The 16625-nt window shown below is 41.1% G+C and overlaps 1 protein-coding gene across 8 annotated transcripts in view; it reads left to right on the forward strand.

The window, feature by feature from the left end:
* Ercc8 (ERCC excision repair 8, CSA ubiquitin ligase complex subunit) overlaps window positions 1–12644 on the forward strand; it is a 44449-nt gene extending 31805 nt beyond the window's left edge. For 4 of the 8 annotated variants that reach the window (XM_060385696.1, XM_060385701.1, XM_060385698.1 and 1 more), the window contains 3 exons: window positions 3573–3656; window positions 7401–7478; window positions 10512–11703. In XM_060385696.1, coding sequence (XP_060241679.1) covers window positions 3573–3656; window positions 7401–7478; window positions 10512–10691 — 342 coding nt within the window. In that variant the 3' untranslated portion in view covers window positions 10692–11703. The other 4 variants (XM_021632756.2, XM_021632757.2, XM_060385697.1 and 1 more) reach the window with 4 other exon arrangements.
* Window positions 12645–16625: the final 3981 nt, after the last annotated feature.

Raw genomic sequence — 16625 nt, forward strand, 5'->3', positions numbered from 1 at the left:
GTTACATACTTTTACTACTCTGACACATGATAACATCAACCCACCTTTGAGCTAGTATTTTTTTAGTAGAGAGTAGTACAGCCTAAATCTCAGAGGGGAATGTAAATGAATCAATATAATATTGTGCACCTGATTGGTATTTAATTGTCTTTCCTTTTGAATATGAGCTCCGTTTATGTAATGGAATGAAATATTTTCTCACGAATGCTCTTTTAAGTAACTTATATGTTATGATCACAATTATATATGTTATATATATATGTGTGTGTGTTATATATGTAACAGACATATGTTATAGCTATATATATATATATATATATCCACAATATGTAATATATATATATATATCCACAATATCATATACCTTGGTCAATCTACGTGTAACTATATTGAAATCTGAAATTAGTTATTTCACTTCTTTATTTTCTGCCAGAGGCTGATACAAGTATGCCTTTATAGTGGCTAGATACTGAAATGACCAGGAAAAGTACACCTTTGAATTAATACAACTCACATAATTTCTCACATTTATTTATTTATGTGTGAGAGGGCACATGCCAGAACATGTATGTGGAAGTCAGAGGACAGGAATTGATTATCCCCTCATACTATGGCCCTGGGGATCAAATTCAGGTCATCGGGCGAAGCAGCAGGTGAGCCATCGAGTGCCTACTGAGCAACCCCAGCAGCTCCACAATATTTCTTAAATATTTTATATTGGTGACTTTTCCTCTTAATGTGACCAGAATACATGAGCAGAAGCAACTTAATGAGGGAAGGGTTTATTTGGGCTGAAGGTGAGAGGTCACACAGTTTGTGGTGGTGAGAAGGAGCCAGGGCAGCAGGGACATGTGCACTGTCTCTGTAGCAGCAGTCAGGAAGCAAAAGGTTGTATGCTGAGACTTGGCTAGCTTTCCCCTCTGTGTCCAGCCTGGGACGCCAGCCAGCTGGACTATACCTTCCACAGCCATGGTGGGGCTTCAACAAGTAAACTCTTCTGGAAACACCCTTACCGATACAACTTGAGGTGTTTTTGTGTGATTCTAAATCCAGTCAAGTTTGCAATGAAGATTGTCATAATACCTATGAATTTTTTTAACATCCTTACTTTTCTCTTTCATGTTAACTATGAGTCAGGCTTTTTTTTTTTTAATGTGTGACTGGTATATGTTCACATGTGGGTACTTATGCCATGCCTGTGTAAGCATGCATAGATGCCTGAGTTTGTCATCAGGTACCCTGCTGTATCACTCTTTGCTTTGGTTTATTAGACAGGATCTCTCACCAAACCTGAAGCTATTCTGACAGCCGGCTATCCTTAGCAATCTTCTGTCTGATCCCTAACACCCAGCTTACCAGTGTGTCACCACACTCAGCTCTTTTACATGGGTTTTGGAGACTTGATTGAACTCAGTTCCTCATGATTATTTATAGCAATCGGCTTATTTATCTCCCTAGCCTCAGCTTGGTGTGTGTGTGTGTGTGTGTGTGTGTGTTGGTTGTTTTGTTAACATGTATGACTAATTAAATATCCTGATGGCAGTAACTAGCTGCTCTACCAGTTCCCCCATGTGACTCTGAGAACTCTTCAGCAACACCACATTACCTCAGCCCAGCACCTTTAGGGGGCTTCCAAGGACCTTCCTCCCAACTCTGAAGCCAGTGTCTTTCCTGACTAGTCAGTATCTCGATAAACTAGTAAATATTTCTGTTTTTGAGAAAAGAATTCCAGAGTATCAGAGATGTGATTTGACTTGCCCCAAATCTGTAAGTTGATGTTGACGTCCATGGTTCTCTGTTCAAAGAAATTTGTCATCTGAAGGACCAAAGGATCGGTCCCTCTGAGGCACAACCAAGAAAAAAAAAATTGTTTTTGTTTTTTTGAAACAGGGTTTCTCTGTGTAGCCTTGGCTGTCCTGGACTGGCTTTGTAGACCAGGCTGGCCTTGAACTAACAGAGATCCACCTGCCTCTGCCTCCCTAAGTGCTAGGATTACAGGTGTGCACCACTGTGCTCGACTTAGAACCAAAATTTTAAACAAGATATTCTGACTACAAGGTATGACTTTCTTCTAGGCTGAAGCTTTTTATCTTATCATAGTAGTCTAAGAGTAAGTTAAAACTGTACCAAGAGGGACCTGGAGGGATGACTTAGCAGTGAGAAACATTTGCTACTCTGACAGAGAACCTGGGTTCAGGTCCTAGCACTTACATGGCGGCTCATAACCATCTCTAACTCTGGTTTCAGGGAATCTGACACCCTCTCTGGCTCCTCATGTACCAGGCACACACATGGTACACATATATGCATAAAGGTAAAACATGCATGCATTCATACGGTCACACATACATACATAAATACATAGATACCAAGTAATCTGGAAATGGTGACACACAAATACGTGTAATCCAGGCATTCTGGATTATTGTCAAGAATTCAAAGTTGGCCTGGGCTGCATAGCAAGTTGCAGGCCAGCCTGGGCTGTAGTAGGAAACCCTCTCTCAACAAACAAACGAACGAACACTAGACCGAGATTGCTCTCAGTTCCTGACCAGACAGAAAGCTAGGATGGGCTTCACCTGTGAAGTGCTCTGCCCATGTTGTTTTGTTGTGTTCTTCTTTCCTTTTGGAACAAGGCCTCATATGAACCAGGCTGGCTCCAGACTTGCTATGCAGCCAAGAATAATCTGAAACTCCTGACCCTCCTGCCTCTACTTCCCAAGTGCTGGGATTACAGTCATGTGCCACCACTCGCCACCAAATACCGTGACTTTATTAGCTTCAGACTCAGATTTAGTACCTGAGCAAATCAGAAAAACTATGTGTTTATTTTCAGTTTTGTTGAGTGAGTGGTGTTCAGTGGAGAGCAAATAGCATGTCCATAAAGTATCGGCACACACTGCATCTGCCACAGGTCCTTCTAGTCAGTAAATGTCTCAGCACACAAGGATGGTTTTGAAGCTTGTGAAGAGCAGCCAGGGAGACAACTGTAAGCTAAGTGGAATATTTGGCCTATTTTCATAGACACTTATGGTTTCTTCATTGGAGTCTTTATTGTAGATGCTTCGGTTTTGCCAAAGAAAAACTATTATACATTTTACTTTTTCTAACACTTAAAAACATGCTTACAAGTATTCACAGAACTGCTAAGATACTGAATTTCTGTTGGATTTCTCACTGCACTGATATATCCTGGTACTATTTTAAAATATAAAGTAAAGCTTCCTATTATATCAGCTATTCCTGAAAAGATTCCAGTAAGACAGTAAGTTGATACTGTAAGCAATAGAAAGTACATTGGTATGATCTTTTTGGAGAATGAAATCTCAGGATACAGCCAAAGGCTTTGTAGCATTTCAACAAAGTTGTGCTAACATCATGCAAGACGTTAACTTTAAAGACATTAACTTAAAAACTGAGGAGCATCATCATATTTTGTTTAATGAATAGAAATTAAATTAATGGAATTAATATAACCTAACAATTAGCCTACTTACTCTAATAATTTCAAAAACTGATACAGCTCCTGATACCAGCTGTAAATTAACCAGTCTCTGCTTTCTGCATCACAGGAACTTTACAGTGGTAGCAGGGACTGCAATATTCTTGCTTGGGTACCATCCTTATATGAACCAGTTCCTGATGATGATGAAGTAGTAAGTATTTTTCCCTACTGTGAGGTGACTTCTAATTAGAAGGATTAGTGTTTTATTTGTGTGGGAAAGATGGTTAAAGCAGTTCTTTCTGTTTTCTGGTTATAGAGATAATTTATTACCATACATCCATAAAATTCAGAAAAATATTAAAATGTAATTTCTTGAATTTAATTAATAAAGATTGTATCTACTGTTTTAAGATAATAGTTGATTCATAGTCATATAGGTTAGAGTCTTCTCTCATTGACATGATACAATAATTTTAAACAATATTAATATAAATTTATTCTAAAAATGTATTCATATTTCTAAGTATTTTCTAGGTTATCTCCATGAATGGTACTTGGTTGGCCTATCAGTCTCAGAAAAGACCTCTGGGCCCAGATTTTTTTTGGTTCTGTTGCTCTCTTTGTGTAACTCCTGTCCCTTCCAGGCCTTTCATCACTCCATTCTTTCATAAGATTTCCTGCACTCTGCCCACAGTTTGGCTATGAGTCTCAGCATCTGCTTTGATACACTGCTGGGTAGAGTCTTTATGAGGCCCTCTGTGGTAGGCTCCTGTCTTGTTCCCTCTTTTCTCCATCTTCCGGTGTCTGTCCCGTTTGCCTTTCAGAATGAGTATTGAGCTCTTACCAGGAAGGAGTTCTTACTTAGCTTCTTTAGGTGTACAGACTGTAATATGTTTATCCTATAGTCTATGTCTAATATCCACTTATAAGTGAGTATATACCATGTGTCTTTCTGTTTCTGGGATACCTCACTCAGGATGATCTTTATTAGTTCCCACCATTTGCATGCAAATTTCATGATTTCCTTGTTTTTAATTGCTGAGTAGTATTCCATTGTGTACCACAATTTCTGTATCCATTCCTCCACTGAGGGACATCTGGGTTGTTTCCAGATTCTGCCTATTATGGATAAAGCTGCTACAAGCATGGTACCAAAGACCCAGCTGTCATTGAGTAGAGAATTGTTTAGTTTCCATGTGTATGTAGAATTTTTGTTATTTATGTTGTTGTTAAGGTCTAGTTTTAGGCCATGGTGTTCTGATAGGATACAAGGGATTATTTCAATCTTTTTTTATCTGTTGAGGCTTCTTTTGTGCCCAACTATATGGTCAGTTTTTGAGACAGTTTTGTGAAAAGAAGGTATACTCTTGAATTTGGGTGAAAAGTTCTGTGGACATCTATTAGGTCCATTTGATTTAGGACCTCTGTAAGGTCATTTTTACCCTAGTTAGCTTCTGTCTAGATGATCTGTCCCTTTGTGAGAATGGAATGTTGAAGTCTCCCACTATTAAGGTCTTGAGCTCCATGTGTGATTTAAGCTTTAATAATGGTTCATTTAAAAATGCAGGTGCATAGATGTTCAGGATTGTGATGTCCTCTGGTGGATTTTTCCTTTGATGAAAATGGAGTGCCCCTCCTCATCTTTTTTGATTAATTTTGGTTGAAAGTCTATTTTGTTAGATATTAGGATAGCTACTCCAGCTTGTTTTCTGTGTCCATTTGCTTGAAAAACCTTTTTTCAGTCCTTTACTCCGAGGTAGTGTTTATCTTTGTTACAGAGGTGTGTTTCTTGCATGCAGCAGAATGTTGGATCCTGTTTCCACAACCATTCCGTTAGTCTGTGCCTTTTTATTGGAGAGTTTGATCAGTTGATGTTGATAGATAATAGCGACCAATGACTGTTAGTTCCTTTTACTATGGAGTTAGTGATGTTACTGTCTTTCTGTGCTTGTTTTCTTTTAATTTTTTGTTGTGAAGTTATGCATATCCTGTGTTTTCTTGGGTGTGGTTGATTTCCTTAGATTGGAGTTTTCCTTCTAGTATCTTCTTTAAGGCTGGATTGCTGTGTAGATGTTGTTTAAGTTTAGTTTTGTCATGGAATATTTCATTTTCTCCTTTTATGTTAATTGAAAACTTTGCTGGGTATAGTAGTCTGGGTTGGCATCTATGGTCTCTTAGAATCTCCATGACATCTGTCCAGGCCCTTCTGGCTTTCACAGTTTCAGCTGAGAAGTCTAGTGTGATTCTAATAGGTCTACCTTTATATGTTACTTGGCCTTTTTCCCTTGCTATTTTTAATATTTTTTCTTTGTTCTGTAGATTTAGTGTTTTGACTGTTACATGACGTGAGGAGCTTCTTTTCTGGTCTAGTCTATTTGGTGTTCTGTAGGCCTCTTATATGTTTATGGGCATCTCTTTTTAAGTGTGGAAAATTTTCTTCTATGATTTTCTTGAAATTTTTTCTGGACCTTGGAGCCTGGAATCTTCTTTTTCGTCTATTCCTAGTATTCTTAGATTTTGTCTTTTCATGGTGTCCTTTATTTCTTGGATGTTCTGTGTTTGGAACTTTTCCTATTTTACTTTTTCTTTGAGAGATGAGTCAATTTCTGCAATTGTATCTTCAGTTCCTGAAATTCTCTCTTCCATCTTTTGTATTCTGTTGGTGATGTTTACCTTTGTAGTTCCTGATCTTTCCTAAGTTCTCCAGCTCCAGGGTTTTCTCTGTTTGTGTTTTCTTTATTGATTCTAATTCTGTTTTCATGTCTTGCATCATTTCCTTCATCTGTTTGGATGTGGATTCCATGATGGTCTCTACTTTTTTGTTCATTTCCCCTCCATATGCCACTACTTGTGCCTCTACACGTGCCTCTATTTGTTTGACTATATTTGCCTGTATTTCTTTGAGAGCTTTGTTTGTTTCCTCTTTATGTGCCTCTAATAACTGGATAAACATAGATTTCAGATCATTTTCCTGTGTTTCAGATGAATTAGAATATCCCTTGATTTTGGAGGTTGCTGATGAAGCCATGATGTCCTGATTTTTGTTGGTTGTATTCTTACGCCGGCCCCTACCCATCTGCTTATTTGTAACCTTGGCTGTTTGTTACTGGAGTCTGTACTTCAGACTGGGTCCCTATGTCTCTGGTGCCTGAAGTATTCTTCAGGAACATGAGAGAGGTCCACTGGTTTGAGAGTGGATTTTGGTGTTTCAGCTATAACCAAAGGAAGAAGGTCACAGGCACATGTATGCAAGCATGGGACTGTGCGTCGAAGCCTTGAAGGACCAGGTGTTAGAGCATGTACATGCCTGGAAGAGTGGAGAAAAAGCATAAGTGAGGGTGCTGCAGCTGTTTGTGGGTGCAGTGTGCATGCACAAGTGCCCTGAATACCACAGTGGCCCCCAGCCTGTAGTACTGTCCTCCACGTTTTCAGATCTGCCTGGGTTACACCATCCTAGACTCCCCTGGGAAACCCACAGAACAGGGGCTTCAGTATTGAGAATGCTGACCCACAGCGGGGGTATGGGTAAGAGGGATCCCATGTCTGGCTGCTAGCTTAGTGGAACCCTGGCTCTGCACACACTCACTTGAAAGTGCACTCACTCACTCATGGGCCTAGTGGAAAGCACAGGGGTTCCCCCTATTCTCTACTCTCAGATTTGGGCCCACAGGGGCAAATGAAAGTGTAGGAGATCCGTCAGCTCAGTGGTGTCCTCTCTTTGGCGGCCAGGCAGGGAGACTCGTACTTGGGGCAGCTGCCTCTGCCGTCCCAGTCACTGAGCACAGAGGCTTCTGCTTGGGGGAATCACTGCCACCTCTGCAGAGCAGGGAGGCCTGTGCTTGGGGCAAGGGGAAGTGCAAGGGGATCGAATGTTCGCCACTCTCAGACCCAGGAGATGTCCACAGGTGACCTGGATCCAAACTCTACAACAACATGGGTTGTCCCCTCTTACCAGGAAGCCTCAATGTATTGTTCTGGCCTCAGCAGCCTCTCCACTCAACAATTTCAGAGATTCGGATCCTGTCCCTTTCCGGTAAGGTGTGCCCTGGTTGCTGCCATCTTGGATCACCTCCATGTGTGGCATTTTAAAATCTGTTTATTTACACTTGGATCTACAGCAGGACAGTGCCTATCTCAAAGGATCATATGGCTGTGAATAAATCAAAACAACCCAGAAATTTCACCTTATACCCATCAGAATGGCTAATATCAAAAACAAAAGTGACAACACATGCTGGGGAGGATGTGGAGAAAGGGGAACCCACCTCCATTGCTCGTGGAAATGTAAACTTGGACAACCACCTTGGAAATCAATCTGGCTCTTTCTCAGACAATTAGGAATAGTGCTACCTCAAGATCCAGCTATACCACTCCTAGGCATATATCCAAAATATGCTTAAGTATACAACAAGGACATTTGCTCAGTCATGTTCATAGCAGCTTTATTCATAATAGCCAGAATCTGGAAACAACCCAGATGTCCCTCAATGGAGAACTTGTGGTACATTTACAAATGAAAATACTAGTCAGCTATTAAAAACAAGGAAATCATGAAATTTGCAGGCAAATGGAAGGATCTAGTAAAGATCATCCTGAGTGAGGTATCCCTGAAACAAAAAGACACACATGGTATATACTCGTAAGTGGATATTAGACATATAATATAGTATATTCATACTAAAATCTGTACACCTAAAGAAGTTGAGCTAGAAGGTGGACCATGGGTAAAGTGCTTAATCCTCATTCAGAAAGGCAAAAAGGATGGACATCAGAAGAGGGAGAAAATTGGGAATGAGACAGATGCCTACCACAGAGGGCTGCCCCGACCCGAGGTGCTTCAACGGGGTTCCTAAGGTGGAGAGATTAGGAGGAATGGGGGGAAAGGGATGAGAGACGCAGGAATGGAGCCAAGTCTGTTCGTCTGATCAAGGCTTCCGTTTATTAGAAATTTTTACCCATCTTATATAGGGAGAAGGCAGGAAAGGGGGAAGGTTAATCTACTGCTGCAGGAGATAGGAAGAGTGTTTTCATGGGTTAAATATTGTACTTGCAAGATACCATGAGGATGTTTTCTTAAGATATCTTACGGATGCTCTAACAAACGGATGTCCTCACAATCTATCACCCATGATTTAGGGTCTTAGATAACTCTTTAACTAAATAGCTTTAGGTCTCCACTAAATGACCTTTGCTCTCTACTTGGCTTTGGCTTCAGTAACTACCTTTGTCTCTACTAGATAGCTTTGGCTCACTAATTGACTTTGGCTTCAGCAGATACCTTTGTCTCCACTAGATAGCTTTGACTTTGGCTTCCGTAGATAGCTTTGGCTCCTGGCAGAGAGCCTTTGAAAGACTCTACCCAGCAGGTATTAAAGCAGATGCTGAGACTCATAGCCAAACTTTGGACAGAGTGCAGGGAATCTTACGAAAGAACAGGGAGATGAAAGACCTGGAGGGAACAGGAGTTCCACAAGGAGAGCAATAGAACCAAAAAATCTGGACACAGGGGTCTTTTCTGAGACTGATGCTCCAAACAAGGACCTGCATGGAGATAACCTAGAACCCCTGCACAGATGTAGTCCATGGCAGCTCAGTCTCCAAGTGGGTTCCCTAGTAATGGGAACAGGGACTGTCTCTGACATGAACTCAATGGGTGGTTCTTTGGTCACCTTTCTCTGAGGGGGAACAGCCTTGCCAGGCCACAGAGGAATACAATGCAGCCAGTCCTGATGAGCCTTGATAGGCTAGGGTCAGATGGAAGGAGAGGAGGATTTCCCCTATCAGTGGACTTGGAAAGGGGCATGGGAGGAGAAGAGGGAGGGCAGATGGGACTGGGAGGGGGCTACAGCTGGGATACAAAGTGAATAAGTTATAATAAATAAAATATTTAAGGTTGGGGGGAACATTAGATGAAGGTGTTAAACAGGGATGAATGAGGCATGCGCCCTGGCCTGAAACAGTGGCCTCTCTTACTTAAAATTTACAAAAAGCAGTAGCATGGTAAAGTAGTGCTTTTAAATTGTGCACTGGTGTGATAATGTCCTAGGCCTTCTGATGGGAAGTAGAACGCACCTGTTCATGAGCTAACAGTATTGGAGCAGGCTTAAATTTGATGGCCCTTAAAGTCTGCTGTGTAATTGAACATAACATCTCTGGAAAGCAGTGTTAAATATCCCTAACTTCAAGGATATAAAATGTGTGTGAAGTAGTTTTTTTTTATAGTTCTATGTTTAAGTTACCCTGTATGATAATTTAAAGCAACTCAAATAGAAATGAAAGAAAATAACTAATAATTAAGTTTTACATTCCGAAAATGTTTTTCATATTCTTAGTTCCTTTAGAAAAAAATGGCTATGTCAAAAGACACCAAACAAACTTTACATGGGTCGTAACATTGGTACTGACTAGCAGCTATTGACCAAATAAATTTTATACCTGACTCTATTACCATTACAGCCAATATGAATTCTGGGAGTTATTTTCTTTGTGTCTTAAACCAAATGAACAAGAAAAGGCACATTTATGCATATTTAGGCAACTGTCCAAAACCAAATGAATGTTTTCAGATTTCATCACATTTTTTATTTAGTTTATTGTAGCTAGGTTGGTTTTAGCATACAGCGCCTCTGGAGGACTGGATTTTGAATAGTTGGATTTAGACATTTATTTTGCATATTTGTTTAATCTGTCCTGCTTTGGGGGAATCACTATATATATCAAATTATAACTTTGTGGGCCATGCTGGGAATTATAACAGTCATTTACCAAATGAAAATATTAAAAACAAATAAAAAATAAAGCTACTGTGATTTACATAGAGGGGAGCATTTTACAAGAAAATTAAGTAGTTTGTTGTGATTTGTGACCGATATCTCATGTATGGGAAATTAAAACACATAGAAGAGTCAAGTTGAGAGGCAAGTGTGGGCGCAGGCTGTGTCCCCAGTTCTTCAGAGGCTGAGGCAGGCACTGTGATAGGGAAGCCCTGTCACAAAGATGAAATGAGTTGAACTTGTGTTTAAGTGTTAGAGCTATGAAGCCTTATCTTTTCAAATCACTGCTGCAGGCTGGAGAGATGATTTGGCAGTTAAGAGCACTGGCTGATTTTCTGGGGGACCTGAGTGGCCCACAGTCACCTGTACCTCCAGTCCCAGGCTATCTCGTGCCCTCTTCTGGACCTGAATTCAATTCCCAGCACCCACACGGGGATGACAGTCGTCTACACTTCCAGTCCATTGCTAACTAATGCTTTCTTCTGGCATCTGCAGGCACCAGGCATGCAAGTAGTGCACAGGCGAATATCCATACATATAAATATTTTTATGTTTAACAAAACTTTAATTTTAATAAAATTTTAATAAATTTTCAATAAAAATAACAAAATAAGCTGGATGTGGCCATGCACAACCCTAGCAGTTAGAAGGCAGAGGCAGGTGGATCTCTGAGTTCAAGGCCAGCCTGATCTACAGAAGTTCCAAAACCGCTAGGATGCACAAAGAAACCTTGTTTTGAAATACAAAAATGAATAAATAAAATATACTGTTCTGTTTTCAATTGTAATATGTGAATAACTCTTTAATGTAAAGCACTACATGCTAAGGTTATTAGATTCCATGAAATTACTCTAATGGGTTACTCTAATGGGTTCATGTGCATGCAGGTAGAATGTGGCTGTTGTGTACCCCAGGGGAGAAGTCAGTTGGAATGAGAATGGCTTGCATATGTGAACGTTTACAGTTTAACTCATGTTTGAACTGTTTTCTCTGAGCTGTTAAATGAGTAACTTGCCATTTCCCAGGAAGGCCCTGTTTGTGGCTGCATGGTTCAGCATAACACAAAGAACATACATATACATGTACCAGTCCTCCTTAGAGTCAGGCAAACCTAGGTCAGACCTGGTTCTGCCCCGATGCTGTTACCCTGGGACAACTTGGGGCATTTTTCAAATGCACATCTCAGATGGTCAAGCAGAGTTGTTATTGGGTTTCCTTTGGAACTGTGTAGATCTATACATGCATTTGTGAAGGGATGACTTTGAAGGAAATAGATTATGAGGGAAAAATCAGCTTTGTCAGTTTTAAATGAATTTGTGTTATCTTTACATTACTTTTGTTTTTAAATTAGCAGTAATACCTTGTCCAGTTAATCAAATTGATGTTATATAGCCTGTTCATAACAATTATGAGCTTAAAAGTATGAAACACAATAAAACAGATTCTACCCCCACCTCTTTTCTCTCTTTCTCTCTCTCTCTCTCTCTTTAGGTTGCAACCAAATCCCAGTTGAATCCGGCGTTTGAGGATGCCTGGAGCAGCAGTGATGAGGAAGGGTGACTGTTGGCTCTGCTGCCTTTGCTCCTTGTCCATCGGACTTCTACATCAGCAGTGTCTCTGTGGACTTTAGCTTAGGGCTCTTCTTTTGGTTACTGTTTTTGAGACAAGATCTTACTGTGTAACCCTGACTAGCCTGGAGCTATCCCAGAACTGTACAGAGCAGACTAGGCTCAAACTTTGAGCCATTCTCTTGCCTCTGCTTCCCAAGTGCTGGGATTGCAGGTGTGTACCCTACTGCCCCGTGTGTGTGTGTGTGTGTGTGTCTGTGTCTGTGTGTGTGTGTGTGTGTGTTTGTGTGTATGTGTGTGTGTGTTTCATTGTTTTTGGTTAATATGTGTAAAACCCTAAATTAGACTTCTGGAGTTTAGTCAAAGCTTCTCTCCCTGAGCCTGTTTGCTGTGGTGGCAGGCCAGTCCCTAAGGCACAGTATAGGAACAGAAGTCATTGTTCTCAGCAGGGGCCTGAGGTGGGTCTGAGGAGATGGAAGGTGTAATCTGGGAGGAATGTATCCGGTCTGGGTCCCCTGGCTGCGCCATCAGCCTGCCCTTTCCACCTTCAGGGAAGATATTACCAATGATGATTAGGTAAACAATACTTATGGCAAAGTAGTCTGTAGTCCTTTTATTTATATCGAATGGCTTCATGTAACTTGACTTTCTTCTTGTTTTATGTTGAATGTTGACAGCTCATGTCTCTTACAGTTTGAACATTCTATCACATGGGCAATCCCTGACCACTTGGTATAACTTTCAGAGGGCAGCTTGCAATTGAGGGGTTGTCCTCAGTTCCTTTCTATGAAACTCAACAAGATCCATTCAGGGATCTAGATTACACACAATGTTGTAATAAAATTTCTATTGTTCTTTTCTTGTGTCAACTCAGAAGTGATTATTTTAAGTCTTCCCCAGGTGTGTGTGTGTGTGTGTGTGTGTGTGTGTGTGTGTGTGTTTATGCACACATGTCAGAAAAGAGAACTACAACCAGGCTAAAGGTCCTATGACCCCAATCTTATATACTCTTTCTTCTTGGCTTTCAGCAGTGGTAGAGCAGTAAAAGAGGTTTCTGTGAGTTGGAATACTAAGTACATAATTGTTGGTCTTTTTTAAATGTTAGTGCTAGGTAGGCCTAATATCAGACTTTTCTGGCTGTGTGGGGGTTTTTTTGTTTTGTTTTGTTTTGTTTTGTTTTTATGTACTGGCTAGTTTTATGTCAACTTGACACGCTAGAGTCATCTAGGAGGAAGGAACCTCAGTTAAGACTATGGCTCAGAAGACCAGGCTGTATGCAGCCCTGATGTGGGTGGTGCCACTCCTGGGCTGGTGGCCCTGGATTCTGAAAGAAAGCAGGCTGAGCAAGTGATGGGGGTGAAGCAACCCCATAAGGAGCACTTCTCCACAGCCTTTGCATCTGCTCCTGCCTCCAAGTTCCTACTCAGTTAGGGCTTCTGTCTTAGTTTCCGAGTGGACTATGACACAGGATAGGGAAGCCAAATAAACCCTTTCTTCCCCAAGGTGCCCTGGTCATGGTGTTCATCACAGCAATCAGTAAGACCCAGCCTTTGAATTGATTTTATAAAAGCCAGACCATTCTGCTCTTTCTTCCTTTAAGAAGTCTACATTAACCTTTAAGGAACAATTAAAATTAAACTTTTTTTAATTTTAAGTAGTCTTCTAAACATTATAAATCTTTTTTTTTTTTTTTTTAAGTAAAAGCTTCAGAAGAAAGTTACAGAATCATTCCAGGTACTCAGGACTTAACTATTTTCTATGCCTGTCTCTGACATGTATAATCTTAAATAGTATGGTCTTTGCCATGGTGTTGCTGTAGAAACTCCTGGCTTCTCACACCAGCACCCCCTCCTCTGTTCTTCACTCTCTTGACACATTCTTATTGGCCTAGTGTGCATTCCTTTATATTACACTTCCATATAGACCTATGTCAACATAGAAGAGTACCTCCTTGGTTTTTCAAAATAAGATGACATAATTCTGTCAAAATTTTTCAGATTTAGCTCATATAAATTACTCTATGTTATTATAATAGAGTCATTATTTTTCATTATCTTATAATGTCCCATCTTGTGTTTATACATTTTTTTCAGTATTTTGTCTTTTTTTTTTTTCAGAGCTGAGGATCGAACTGAGGACCATTCTAAGCTTGCTAAGCAAGCGCTCTCCCATTGAACTAAGTCCCCAACCCTATACATTTTTTTCAGCCATTTCCATGACTAGACTATGTAGAATAGAGTCTATGTAGAATACACCAGGTGACTGCATTGTTTTCCTTAGGCAGGGGTTTGGGGTGTTATCACTTGTTTATTGAATATCTTTTAACTGTTTCCACATTTTTTTTTTCTTTATGGGTATAGAATTTTGGAATGATAGTCTCTCTCTCTCTCTGTCTCTCTCACTCTATGTATGTAGGTCTTATATTCACTTTCTTCAAGTTCCTACTATTGGAGATGACATTTCAAAGCCAGTTTTATTATCACAGAGGGTCCCTTTTTAGAAGAATATCAACTGATATTTGGAGGGTTTGTGTATTTGTTTTAGTTTTAGCTATGTTGCTATGATAACTGCTCTTAACAAAGGCAATTGAAGAAAGAAAGCATATATCTCAATTAAGGATTTCGTATTGTCATCCTTCACTGTGGGGAAGTCAGGACAGGAACTTAAAACTTGAAGGTAAGATATACTTTCTCCAACTCAACTCCACCTCCCCAAACTTCTGCATCTCACAAAAATAGCACCACCGGGTAGGGACTAAATATTTGAACATACAAGAGGCCATGGGGGACATTTCACATGCACGCGCTAGCATTGCACCTCTGGTCTCTGTAGATTTATGGGCATCTCATACTGCAAAATGCATCCAGTTCAGAAGACAAAAGCCCCCGTATCTCTTCATTCCTGTAGAATAAACAAGTGGCCATTCCCTTCTCAAGGCAGAGGACTAGAGAGATAACAAGGAAAGACTGGACCAAAGCAAGATAGAAACCCAACAGAGGAAATGAGAATCACGTTCCGTGCCTGCATGTGGGGCTTATTGTGGCATCCACTTGGTACCAACAGGCTCAGTCCCTTTCTTCAGCTCTGTTGCCTGCAGCACATGTGGCTTTCCTTACACTGTTTCTTCCCCAGTGCCTGTGCCTTTCCTCAGTAGACATCCTGAATTTCTGGCATCTGCAGTACCCTGGGGTCTCTGCTGTAACTTAACTGTCACCTTTACAGTTCATGCACAGCCCACTCAGGGACCCCATTCAAGGAATCTGGCCTACCTTTGGTGGCTCTTCTGGAATCTTGGTCCAAGCTTGAGTGATGCATAACTTGCATGTGCACGACTGCAAAGCTGACACTACATAGAAAACACCAGGTGCCGCTGTCCTCTCCAGATGTAGCCTGGCACTCCTCAGTCATGGCTGCAGCAGCTTCCACTGACCCAGGAGAACACTTCCCTGGTCCTCTGCTTACGAGCAGGAAACCCTCCAGCGGGTCACTCACTTCCTTATATACCAGGACTTAGACCCGAGGGGATTTGCCTTTGGGCTACCTTTCCTGTTGTCTGGTGCAGAGATTGAGGTTTCCTTCTCTTCACTGTCATTGATCCCACAACTAGAACTACTTTCCCTACACCCACTCTTTCTGCAGCTTTAAACTCCATGCTTCTTTCTGGCCTAACTGCAAACTTATCACCTTTTTGCTTTCTTGCTGTGAAGTAAGTCTGACTATGGCAGTTGCCATCCTACAGCCTGCATGCTATGCCGTCCTGAAACTTCTTCCGACGATTAGCATATCCTAAGTTCAGCCTCACTCAGATTATCAGGACTTGGGTGAGTGTAACATGAGTGGCCTCTAGTTCGGTTCCAGATAGGCCCCTTCTTCCCCTTTGAACCCTCATGCATCTCTCTTGGTGTTCTGCTTTCCTGAGCTCCTATTAAAATGGCCCCGTCAGTCTACTTACAGCATTCTTTCTCCAGCACCTCTAGACTCTTCCACGTTTCTCCTGCAAATTTGTTCCAAAGTTTTCAAAACACATGGCCAGATTTATCTCAGCAAAAACCTTCCTCCATAGCACAAACCTTACCCTCAGTGCCAGTTTTTTATGTAAGATTTATTTTTGTTATTTTTGAGTATATGCATATGCATGGGTGTGTACAGGTGAGCACGGATGCCTGTGGAGCCTAGCAGTGCCTGAGCCCCCTGGAACTGGAGTTGTAGATAGTTGTGGATGCTAAGAACCAAACTTGGGTTCCTTAGAACAACAGTTCATAATCTTAATGACTGAGGTATTTCTCCAGACCCAAATGTTCTATATTTGTTACTTTTCTCATCACAGTAACCAAGTACCTGACACCCACACACACACACAAAAAAAAGGATGGGTTGGTTTAGCACATTAAACCAGTGGGCTTAGATCAGCCAGATCTTGCCAGAAATGGAAGGACAGACTCCTGGCACATTGGGGGTTTTGTGTTTTGTAATGGAAAGCTAATCACAGACAACCACGTTGCCTGGCCCTGTTTTAGACAGGGTCAGGTTACAGCAGGTCTTGGGGTGGAGTGTTAAGAAATACTAGATTAATGGCCTCTAGTTAGCAATTCAGTGTGGATATGGTTTTTCCTGTGTGTGCAGGGGTTTGTTTTGTTTTGTTTTGTTTTGAGACACAATATATCATGTATCCAGACTGATACTGTCTTGCTGTATATGTAGCCCGGTGTCTTAGTCAGTGTTCTGTCACTGTGAAGAGACACCATGACCACAGCAAGTCTTACAAAGGAAAGCTTTTAACTGGGGCTGCCTTGAGATTTCAAGGCAGAGAGACATGGTGATGGAGAGGGGGCTGAGAGT

The sequence above is a fragment of the Meriones unguiculatus genome, chromosome 6 (assembly GCF_030254825.1).
Source record: "Meriones unguiculatus strain TT.TT164.6M chromosome 6, Bangor_MerUng_6.1, whole genome shotgun sequence".
Lineage (NCBI taxonomy): Eukaryota > Metazoa > Chordata > Mammalia > Rodentia > Muridae > Meriones > Meriones unguiculatus.